Source organism: Phascolarctos cinereus, unplaced genomic scaffold, assembly GCF_003287225.1.
Source record: "Phascolarctos cinereus isolate Bilbo 61053 unplaced genomic scaffold, phaCin_HiC Scaffold_4;HRSCAF=312, whole genome shotgun sequence".
NCBI classification, from domain to species: Eukaryota; Metazoa; Chordata; class Mammalia; order Diprotodontia; family Phascolarctidae; genus Phascolarctos; species Phascolarctos cinereus.
The window spans coordinates 170,400,770-170,412,913 of record NW_027555847.1 but is presented as its reverse complement, the minus strand read 5'-3'; the positions used below and the strand labels follow the sequence as shown (position 1 = coordinate 170,412,913).

General features: G+C 42.3%; 1 protein-coding gene across 1 annotated transcript in view; it reads left to right on the top strand.

Annotated features, from left to right (window-relative positions):
- Window positions 1–5,032: 5,032 nt before the first annotated feature.
- Window positions 5,033–12,144, top strand: part of LOC110198340 (uncharacterized) — a 174,901-nt gene continuing 167,789 nt past the window's right edge. Inside the window, 3 exon segments of the mRNA XM_078151725.1 lie at window positions 5,033–5,066; window positions 5,339–5,389; window positions 10,605–10,765. Of these exon segments, the coding sequence (XP_078007851.1) occupies window positions 5,033–5,066; window positions 5,339–5,389; window positions 10,605–10,765 (246 nt within the window).

The window sequence follows — 12,144 nt, the reverse complement described above, 5'->3', positions numbered from 1 at the left end:
GGACTGTCTTATTCTCCTGTGTATCCTTCATAACACCTACAGTAAGACCTATAAACAGGCTTCCAAACAAGCCTGGGGTGTTTCTCGGTCTTCTGGTACCTAGAAGTGACTCTTAAGGGAGGGAGAGAATGCTGAGTTGGTTCTGCCTACCTGGTGATAGCTGGTGCCAGAGACTTTTCAAAAGAAATGTAGAGAGAGTGAAAAGACCTTAGTTTAAATAGGCTGAGGTCTCCCACTGCATCCAGGGCCATCTCCAGTCCTTCTGATCTATATCTTGCCACTGGACCCAGATGGCTCCAGAGAAGAAAGTGAGGCTGGTGACTTTGCACACCCCTGCCTCGCTTAACTCCAATTCACTTGCATGTCATGGCATCACCTCCCTGATGTCATGGTCTTCTTCAAGAATGAACAATAACAACAGAAAGAATGAAAGGCTTTGCAAACCTGTTGCAAAGACAGCTCTCCTTACATCTCTGCAGCTTCCAAATTCTTTCTCCCCTCGTGTCTTTCCTAAAGAATCTCTAGAATGATTGATGTCTCTCTTCTAAGAAACTGTGGCACCAATCTTGTCCCTTACCAGATACAGAGAGCTGCCTCAGCATTCTTTCCCCCAGTTAGGAGTCCCTTCTCCTTCTAGGTACTAGCAACCCATGAAATGCCCCAGGATTCTATTAGAAGACCAGTTGTATATTCTCTCTCTCTCTCTCTCTCTCTCTCTCTCTCTCTCTCTCTCTCTCTCTCTCTCTCTCTCTCTCTCTCTCTCTCTCTCCACACACATATACACACATATATGTATGTTTATGTATATATGCTTTATATAGAATACTTTAGATATATGTAAAAATTTTTTTACGTTGTTATAACATCTCAGTGACACCTCAAACATAACATACATGCACACACACATTCACACAAAGCAAAACAAGTCATCACATTGACCATATCGGAAAACGTACGCAACATTCTGCACCTACAGTTCACCACCTCTCTTCTGGGAGGAGGGAAGAATGCTTTATTGCCAGTCCTCTGAAATTCAGATTGGTCATTCACCTAGAGCACAGTGCTGAATATATTAGTTTCTCAGTAAATACTTGCTGGGTTAAATTACTTCACCTTGGAGCCAAAGACCATTACTTTTCATCCTGGGAATGTTTCACATTCTGGGACGTGATTCTGAAAATCAGAATGCTGGGAACCAGGAGAACAGAAATAGTTAAGGTGCAGAGAGGAAGGGGAAATAGGCTGCAGGAAAATGAGTCTTTATGTAAGGGACTGAGGATATCACAAAGAACTGCATGTTTTGTTTTGTTTGTTTGTTTGTTTTTGTTTTTTGAAGTATAAAGCCCTCCTAAGGCATCCTTCTCAAGCACAACAGATCTTGGCTAGGGTTCAAAGTCTTTTGAGGTGGAGGTAAATATTAGTGGAGACGGCAGATTTGTTTGCTGTGTCCTGAGTCTGAAGTGAGGAGCTCTTTTATTCTCATCTAGCTAGAAGAGGTAGTGCAGTATAATGGTTAGGGTACAGATGAATCATCCTGATTCCAAGCCCAGTGTTCTATCCACAGTGCCTCCTAGCTGCCCTAGAGTCAGGAAGACCTGAGTTAAAATCCTGCCTCAGACACTTACTAGCTTTGAGACCCTGAGCAAGTCACTTAACCCTGTTTGACTCAATTTCCTCATCTGTAAAATGAGCTGGAGAAGGAAATGGCAAACTACTCCAATGTCTTTGCCAAGAAATCCCCAAAGGGGGTCACGAACAGTCGGGCACAACTGAAAACCAAGTAAGCAGCAATAGCAAATAGTTGTTCCTTTTCCATTGTCCCCTACTTTGAATCAGTGGTAGACACTTCAAATCAAATCCTGCCTCTCCTGCTTCTTAGCTTCTCAGCTTAGTGTAACCACGGCAAGTCAGTTAACCTCTCTGGGCCTCAGTTTCCTCATCAGTAAAATAAGAGGGTTGGATTCACGGCTCTCTAAGATCCCTTCCAGCTCCAAATGTTCCCATGATTCCCTCTGCATAGCTGCCTCCTTTTTTCTGCTTTGCCCCTTCCCCAAATGAGGCCTGGAAAAAGGGGAATGATCGCATTTCATTCCCAGTGGGTCAGTAGTTCCATGAGGGGCTGTGAGTTTTGCCAGGCAAAACCCTCTCTTTTCCCAGGTTAGGAAAGGAGGATTTTCTAATTGGTCAGTACCTTTTTTTTCCCCCTTCCTTTCAGATGGGGAGCTTATAACTTTATCACAGGGCTCTGATTGGCTGGCAGATTTCCTCCTGAAGCCCCTTCCCCTCCCCTCCCCTTCCCACACCCCTCTGGCTAAGAAATGAAGCAGTGCATTGCTAGCCTGTAAAGAAAGTGTCCTTTCAGTGCTGCCCAGCTCAGAGCTGCCTTTGAGAGCTGGAGCTGATGTATTTTGGTTAACTTTGGGCTAAGGAGGCGATCCTGATGGCCATGAGGCTCACGGCTTTCGTCTTACTCTGGACTGTGGTGGCAGCAGCTACAGGGAGTAAGTAAATTACCACTTAGAACAACAGTAATTCTGGGTGTTCTCTCCCCACCTCCTGCCCTTTTTCCAGAATGATGTTGCTTCCGTGGTCCTACCTTCCTCTGGGAAAGCACATTCTGAAGGGCTGGGGGGGGCTTTCCATAGTTGGAGTGTCTTTCCTCCTCCTCCTCCTTCTTCTCAGGCAACTCTGTTTTACTGTTTCACATCAAAGGCTTGTGAATGAGAGGAGAGAGGGGAAGCAAAGGGAGAATACTTTACTGGTAATGTCAGAGAACCAGACTATCTCATCTTCAGCCAACAGCATTATCTGGGGAAACAGGGAAATGAGGTGGAGTTTGGAGAACTTTAGGGAAAGTATTTCCCAGCGCATCACTCAAACCTAGGGCAATGCAACGATTCCTGGCTTGCTGTATTTGGAAACTGGGTTTTTGAAGATGTCAAGATGTCCCTGTGATAGGTGTCAAGCTTTGAAAGGAAGTGGATTATTTATCCAGGTCACCTCAGTGGAAATCTAGTGCAGAAATTACATTTGAAAGAGTTGAGCTGTGTAATTAGATTTGATTTCTTGGGTCTGTGCATGCAGGTGATGTCTATTTCAGAAGTCTGAGTGAGAGGGTAAGAGATGACTGGAAGATTTAGTCCCTGGAAAAGGATTAACCCCCCCTGCCAAAAATCTGTGTTGGTTAGTTTTGATTTGCTAAATATGATTACTAAAGGATGATCTATAATTGTTTTCCTTGTTTTAGATTTTTAAAAAGTTCATCAGAATGGTATGAGAACAGAGGGATTGCTTTTAGAATTCCTGTGGCTTGTCAGTCTTCACTACCTTAGGGGAAGAAGATTTTGCTTTTCTTCAGAATTCACAGGAGAATTCTTGTGGGATCACCTCATCAGGGATGCTGGGTGGCAGAGCAGATATGATTAAATGAAAAAAAAGGCGGGGATAAATGTATGCTTTTATATAACTGAAAGCTTAAAGCTGGCTCTTTCATAAATCTGTTTAATTTGGCACATAGGCTCCATCCAAAATGTGTCCTGGGGAGGGAAGATATTATTTCAAAGGGAAGTCAGATGGGCTAAAACTATGTGAGGTTGAAATGTAACTTTGCCCTTCTGACAATTAATTAAACATCAGCTCTGCTTTAATAAGAAAAAAAGCTAGCTTTGGATCAAAGAGGGTCAAAACATTTAGAATAAATATCAGAAACCCTGCAGTTCTTGATTATTTTAAAAGCTTTTTACAACATATTGAAGGTGAAGAGGTTCTCCTTTGTAAAATGCTTTTTATTTTCCTTTTTTCCCAATTAACAAGCAAAAACAACTTTTTAGAAACTCAATTTAGTATTTTTTATTACTCATAGACAGCTCTTTTCTTCTTGGAGGTGAAACTGAAACTCCAGAAAGCACTAAAACCTCTGTAAAATTCAGCAACTATTTGCAATCATGGCCCCTTGTTTTGTGAAATTTTGGGTACTCTTTGGCAGAACTATAAAGAACAATGTTTTTGTACCTGGGCCAAGTTGCAGAGATATGAGTAGGTTCACCTGGGTGTGTGGGTACTAGATCCATGAAGGACAAGCTAGTAGGGCATCTAGTTGGACAGGGGAGGGAATGCACCAAATGGCCGTATTGTTAATTTCCTCTTCATTTTCCACTCTGACACAAAACCCTACTGGTCCTGTCATAGTGATAGCCCTATCCTTGGAAAATGGAATATATTTTCACAAGTGTCTATGCAGCTTGGGTTTAGCTAGATCAAAAGGGGATAGAAGAGGAAAAAAAGCCTGAGCTGTGAGTGCCAGGTGATTCCTGTTTCACACTTGGGCCCAAGGGTGTAGTGGTACATGCTTATCAGCCTGCTCTCAGAAAATGCAGGGCACGTTTTTAAGCTGCAGCTGTCTGCATTATTCCTATTTTCTCCATTGATTTCTTAAATCTAGACCATCAACAGAACAATCGACTCAAGCTCAGATTTGTAGCATTTGCTGGTTTCTGAGGTGAAAATGCTCACATTGAAAATTAAACAATCTCTCAAATCTAGCCTCAGACACTTGACGCTTACCAGCTGTGTGACCCTAGGCAAGTCACTTAACCCCATCATTTCACCAAAAAGCAAAAAAAAAAAAAAAAAAAAAAAGAAAATTAAACAATCTCAAGAATTGGTTCCATTTATCTCTTTAACATCCATGCTTGGGTCCATTCCTACAGGGCAGGCAGAAGAGAAAATGTAAGTCATCAGTGAGACAGAGAAGCCTAGATTCTGGCTAATTAGAGAGTGAAAGGTCTATGCTTATCCTTATTTTTGCTTTGCCTTTCTCCCATTAGAGGGAGAAAGCTGAAAGAGCACCCTCTTTGCACTTGCTCAGCACCCAAAGGATCACCATCTTAGGGCCAAAGGTTAGAGGGGGAAAGGACCCAAGGGGTCACCCATTCCAACTCCTCTCATTTTAGAGATGAGGAAACAGATGTTAGAGACATGGGCAAGGCCACACAGTTGGTAACTAACCGAAGTCCTTCGGTTCTAGACCCAGATGGAGCACAGTGGCAGATACCTCCAGACTGCAGGTAATGAGGGAGACGGGAGCCTACCCAAAAGGGCAGTCAAAGAACACCATTGCTGCTGAAGGAGACAGGAGGGCTTTAGTTCTGCCACCAGTTGGGGAGGGTGGAAGGCTGGGGTGACAGGCTTCTGGCCAACAGCACCTTGAAGCCTCATAGACATTGGAGGTGGTATTTTGAGTTCTCTACAAGCCAAAGGCATGGGGCTGTACCTGAAGCTTCACAAGGATGCTTTGTAGTTGGGCTACACCTCCTACAAATTTCATTTATTATTTCAGATACTCCAGAGAATCCAGAGCAGGAAGCCTCCTGTATGACAGAGTGTGCTGGTGAGTGAGATACACTGGATGGGGAGGTTAACTTCTGGGCATGCCCAGCAGACTCGGCAGCTTGAGGTTTCTCCTCGGTCTTCACTTCTTCTCCCTCTCTTTTTCAGTTTAATAATGATGGTGATGATGATGATAACCACTAACATTAATAAGCACCTACTGTGCCCCAGGCACTGGATAAGTGCTTTATAAATGTCATCTCATTTGACATCCACTCTATAGTTTTCAGGATTGTATTGAGATCTGGGAGGGGTCCCTGCCGGCGGCTCTGCTACTCGGTGACTCGGAGTGGCCTGAGAGTGGCCAGAGAGTGGCCACGGTTGTCCGAGCTTGGGGAACAGCAGGCTTCACTCTGCATCCCTTCTATTCATAAAGTATTTAAAGAATAAGTGAAAGAGCAGAATGGAAATCTGTGACAGACTGGTGATATCCATCCAGGACTTCTGGATGTTTCTTTTCAAAATGTATTTTATTGATGTCTTTACATCACATTTTTTTCTTTTAAAAATTAATTTTATTTTTAAAAAAATTAATAATTTCTTTTCTTTTTCATAGTTTAATTTTTTCCATTTTTTTTTTGCAATTAACAAGCATTTATTTTCTTTCTTTCCCATTGTTAAAATGAAGGGGAAAAAAACCCTTTATAACAAAAAGCATAGTTGAGCAATTCCCTCATTGCCCATGTCTATTCTGTTTAATATATGTCTCATTCCAACCCTTTGGCTGTTTCTTTTAAAAATGTATTTTATTTATGTCTTTATATCACAGTTATTTAAAAATGTAATTTATTTTAAAAAATAACAATCTTTTTTTATGGTTGAATTTGTTTTTGCAATGAACAAGTATTTATTTTCTTTCCCTCTTTCCCACCATAAAAAAGAAAACAAAACACTAAAACCAAAAACCTTTCTAACAAATATCCATAGTCAAGCCAAACAAATTCCTGCACTGGCCATGTCTATTCTGTCCAAAGTATGTTTCATGAGATGGGTACTATGAATCATCCTGGAATTGTGGTCATTTTAAAAATTAATTTATTTATTTTTAGTTTCGAACATTTACTTACATAAGATTTTGAGTTTTAAATTTTCTCCCCCTCTTTCCCCAAGACAGCGAGCAATCTGATAAAGGCTCTATGTATACGTTCTTATTAAACGTATGTTCACATTAGTCATGTTGTAAAAAAGAATTAGAACCAATGGGAAGAACCAATTGTGGTCATTTTTGAAAGAAAAAAAAACCACCTCTCCCTCCTCCTCTCACTGCCTCCAACCCCCATCCCACTTTGAATCCTTCTTTGCACTAGAGAAAATACAGTTAAATAAAAATATCTGATTAAAATAGGGGCAGCTAGGTGGCATGAAGGATAGAGTGCAGGGATTGGAGTCAGGAAGACTTATCGCCCTGAATTCAAATCCAGTCTTAGATCCTTCCTAGCTATGTCACCTTGGACAAGTCACTTAACCCTGTTTGCCTCAGTTTCCTTATGTGTAAAACGAGCTGGAGAAGGAAATAGCAAACCCCTCCAGTATCTTTGCCAAGAAAACCCCAAATGGGGCCGTGAGGAATCAGACACGACCAGCAACAACCAAACCTGATAGAAGAATGGCATCTGACATCATATGCAATATCCTGCCTCAGCAGAACTCGGTCCCTCTGTTGAGAAGAGAGAAGTATGTTTCATTCTCTGTTCTCTAAAGCTGTGACTGGTTTTTTAGTTAGTCTAAGGTTGGCTTCCTTTTCCTAGGCTTTTCATTTACTTTGCTGTGGTTGTTGTATGTAATGTTCCTGTGGGTCTGTTGTTTTGATCTGTACCAGTTCATACAAATCTTTCCATGTTTCTCCGAATTCCTCCTATTTATCCCTTTTTGCTGCTCAGAAGTACTCCCTTATACACGTATACTGCAGCCGTTTCAGTTTCTGGCCTCTTCTTTTAGGTGGTTTTCTTTATCCTTAGTGGTTGTGAATGTTGCATCTACTTCATCAGGTGTGATAGAACCAGTTGTGTTCGACTCTGTGGACTATCCATGGGGTTTTCCTGGAAAAGATACAGGAATGATTTGCCATTTCCTTCTCCAAACAGAGGTTAAGTAACCTGCCTAGAGTCGCATGGCTAAAGTATCTGAGGTTGAATTTGAACTCAGGTCTTCCTGACTCCAGTCCCAGAGCTCTATTTAAATAGAAAATTTAAAACTCAAAGCAATAGCTCACAACTGTGTGGTGCATTAAGATTTGGAAAGGACTTCACATAAAGGGGGTCCCCAAAGTCTTGGCTGACACCTTTAATGGCTCAGAACTTCATTAGGACTTTGGGGATACCCTGCATGGTATTTGAAACTCACAGCAACCTTGTGAGGTAGGTACTATGATTATCCTCATTTTACAGATGGGGAAATGGAAAAGTTAATCAAGCATTTAATTAAGCACTTTTTACGGGTAGCCAGGTGGCACAACAGATAGAGTGCTGGGCCTGGAGTGAGGAAGACAACTTCTTGAGTTCAAATCCGGCCTCAGATACTTTCTAACTGTGTGACCCTGGGCAAATCACTTAACTCTATTTGCCTCAATTTTCTCATCTATAAAATGACTTGGAAAAAACTTTTGGGCCCTCTTTTCATACCAGAGAAGAAGTCTGAATTTATTTTTCTTTTATGGGGCATTTACAGTATTAAAAGATAAAATATGTTGATATTATATAATACTGTACATAAATTTTATGCATTTCTGAGTTTCTAAACTTTTTCTGTGTCATCTGCTGGCCTTTGAGTGTCATCTACAGTTTCCACAAAACTTCTCCAAAATTCTCATTTAATTTCTTACAACAACCCAAGATATATTGAAACCTCAATGGGCGAAGTCGAGATGTGGAAGGGATAACTGTGTGCATGCACACATGCACACATACACATACAGTCAGACACACATGCACAGTAGAAGGAAGGCAGTCTTAGAGGGGAAGGCTTAAGTGATTGGGGAGATTGAGGCCTCCTAAAGAAGGTGGCATTTAACTGATTGTTGAAAGAAGCAGTGGGTGTCAAGCAGAGGATACAGCCAGAGCAAAGGCTTGGAGATGGGAAATGAATGTCTTGTTGGGAGAAATAGGAAATGGGCCATATGGAGAGGAGGAAAATATGAGAAGACTGGAAAAGAAAGAAGGGGCCAGGTTTTCCCTAGCATCATGTAGCTAGTAGATGTCTGAGGCAGGATTGGAAGCCAAATCTGTCTACGTCTGAGTCTAAAAGGTCATCTCAGATACTATCTAGTCTAACTTCCTCATCTTGCAAATAAGGCATTTGAGGCTCTGAGAAGAAAAAAAATTTTCAGTTTGTTGTTGGTTTTGGTATCTGCCCTTCATTCTCAAAGAGGGACTGCTTGTTATGAATTAGATGAGACAATGGTTGGGAAGGCGCTTCCAAAAGCTGAAATCCTGATATAAAGAATTATAGGGCAGCTAGGTAGCAAAGTGGATAGAGCTCCGGCCTTGGAGTCACGAGGACCTGAGTTCACTTGACACTTACTAGCTGTGTGACCCTGGGCAAGTCACTTAACCCTGATCACCTCACTGAAAAAGCGAAAAGAAAGAAAAAAAAAGAATTATTGTGGTTTATTCTCCATCATGTAGTGAAATGGAGGTAACCACCATCATTTTATCTTCTTTTTTCTACCAGACTGAGGGTCCCAGAGTCTCTGGGCTCCCCAAATCATGTCCTCTCAGTATTACAGCTAAGGCCAGCTCCCTACTGTTTATAATAACGGCCGTTTTTAGGTTTGCAAAGGGCTTGACATAGATTATCACATTGGATCTTCACAACAACTCTGTGAAGTAGGTATTAGCATACCCATTTTACAGAGGAAGAAGCTGAGGCTGAGCGCTTTGTGGCTATTGACAGTAAGTGCTTAATAAAGTGCTTTATCTACCTATTCACTTAACTGACAGGTGTGAGTCTCATTAGCTCAAGATTGTCCTGGAGCTAGGTAGGGTTTTTGTTGTTGCATTGTTTCGTGACTCTCTGTGACCCCATTTGGACTTTTTGGGGCAAAGATACTGGTTTGTGGTTTGCCATTTCCTTCTCCAGGTCATTTTGCAGATGAGGAACTGAGGCAAATAAGAGTTAAGTGACTTACCCAGGGTCACACAGCTAGTGTGTGTCTCAGTCTGGATTTGAACTCAGGTCCTCCTGACTCCAGGGCCAGCACTCTATCTATTGTGCCACGTAGCTTGCCCTCCCAGGTATTTTTCTAATCAAGTAGTGTTGTTGCTATTCAGTTATGTTTGACTCTGTGGGATCCTGTGGACCATACTGTCCATGGGGTTTTCCTGGCAGAGATACTGGAGTGGTTTGCCATTTCCTTCTCCAGTGGAACAAGGCAAACGGAGGTTAAGTGACATGCCTAGAGTCACCCAGCTAAAGTGTCTGAGGTTGAATTTGAACTTGGGTCTCCCTGACTCCAGGCCCAGAGCTCTATCTACTATAGGCCTAGCTGCCGCGCCACTACATAGTAAGCCCTTAATAATGTCTGTTGATCCATCTACCACTGTCTTATCCACTCCACCCTCCAACCCTCAATTAGATTATAAGCTCCTTGAGGGCAGGCACTGTATTACTTTTTAACTTTCCCTTTATAATATCTAGGATAGTTTCTTCAATAATTTTTCCTTTGTAATTTGATCTGTGTGGGTAGCTATTGTCCAGGATGCGTCTTTTCCCAGTGCTGATTGGTAATTACTCTGCGAACAAGTAGTCTTCGGAGAGTTGGGGCATGGAGAGGTTAAGTGATTTGCTTATAGTCGCCCAGCCCATATGTCTCAGAAATGTTCTTCACCCTGGGCCAGAGTCTACACCATGGCTACATTTCTCCTTAAGCAAAACAGACCCTTAATGTTTTGTTGAATTGAATTGGACAGATGGCGATCCAGAGAGGAATAATTTCTGAGGGGCTGAACTTGGAATTATTGAACCTGAGTTCAAATGCTGGCTCTGCCACATGCTACATGTGTAACTTTGGGTACCTCACTTAATTGCTCTGTTCCTCAGTTTTCTTACTTGTAAAAACAAGAGAATTGGATTAGATGACTATCTAAAGTCCTTTCTGACTTCCAGACCCATGTGCTATGTTGCATGATTTGTATACTGTGGGTGAGTTTGCCAAGGCTATGGGCCACCTGCCCAGGGTTCTACTCCAGCTGGCAGCTGCCCCCTCTTGTGTTCCCTAGGTCCTGGTGCTCTCTACTTCTCCAAAGGTGCCCGATACAGCTATCGCTACTCCAGCAGCAGCAGTACTTCTCTGCAGGGCAATGGGACCCAGAAGAGCAGCCTTGGGCTTGAGGGTCTGGCGATCCTGGATGTTGTCAGCAGGTGTCACATGGTGCTGCGGGTGAGTCTCTTTGGGAAGTCGTCAACGGGGACAGGCAGAAGCAGTCACTCCTGAGGCTTGCTCTTCGTGCATTAGAGAATGCAAGACATGGTTCAACTGTGGAAAGCTGAAACTCCTAATAAACCGACAGAAATTCTTGACATTAGAAGATCATAGCTGGAGGGAACCTCAGAGATCATCTATTTCATCACCTTCATTTACAGATGAGGAAACTGAGGTACAGGAAAGTTAAGTGACTTGCTTCAGGTCATACAAGCAGTAAGTGTTCAAGCTAGGATTCGAACCCAGATCTTCTAACTCCAGAGGCATTATACCATGTTGCCTCCCCTGCAGTCACCAAATGTACCCAGAGAAGTTCTGTAGGAAAAACTATAAAATATACACATATATACATTGTACAAAATATATGCAATATACATTATAATATGTACACGTGAAATATATAAAATAACACATGTTGGATAGGTTCAGAGGAGCAGCAGACCCCAAACTTCTCCTGGTCTCTTCTAGCATCTTCAGTATGACACACCCAGGGCCAACCTGAAGCCAAATTGTGAAGTGGGGAAAATTTTATTTTACTAACAATGTTTCTTGAGTGCCTGCTGTGTACAAAGCCCTGTCCAAGATCTACCTTGGAATACAGAGAAATATATACAAGCTGTGATATTTACCTTTAAAGGCTCAATTCCTTTTTGGCGAGATGAGAGCTATAGCAAAACAAAGGAGAAAAGATTCAGGGTTCAAGGCAGGGCATAGGGTAAGTGCGTCAAACAAGAAGGATGTACCAGAAGAGGTCAGAGAAAGGTAAGATCCCTTAGAACCGACGTAGTCCAAGAAGGACTGAGCCAGACTAAGGTTTCATGTCTGAGTGACAGGTACAAGAACCACGGACAGGGGCAGCTAGGTGGTGCAGTGGATAGCACTGGCCCTGAAGTCAGAAGGACCTGAGTTCAAATCTGGCCTCAGACCAAACACTCGACACTTACTAGCTGTGTGACCTTAGGCAAGTCACTTAACCCCAATTGCCTAAAAATTAAAAAAAAAAAAGAACCACGGACAGAAAATAAGATTGTCCCAAGAGTGAGAGAGCAGGTCATGGGATAATAGATCTGGAGCTACTAGGGATCTCAGAGCCTGTCTATTCCAACTCCCTCATTTTACAGATGAGGAAACTGAGGCCCAAGAAGGTTAAGTGATTTGCCTAAAGCCACACAGATAGTAACTTTGGGAAGATCATAGTTGACAAGCATTTATTAAGTGCCTACTATGTACAGGCCCTGTCCTAAGTGCCCGATCATAGATTTAAAGCTGTAAGGGATCTGAGAGGTCAGCAAATCCAACCCCTGCATTTTATAGATGAGGAAACCAAGAGCCAAGGC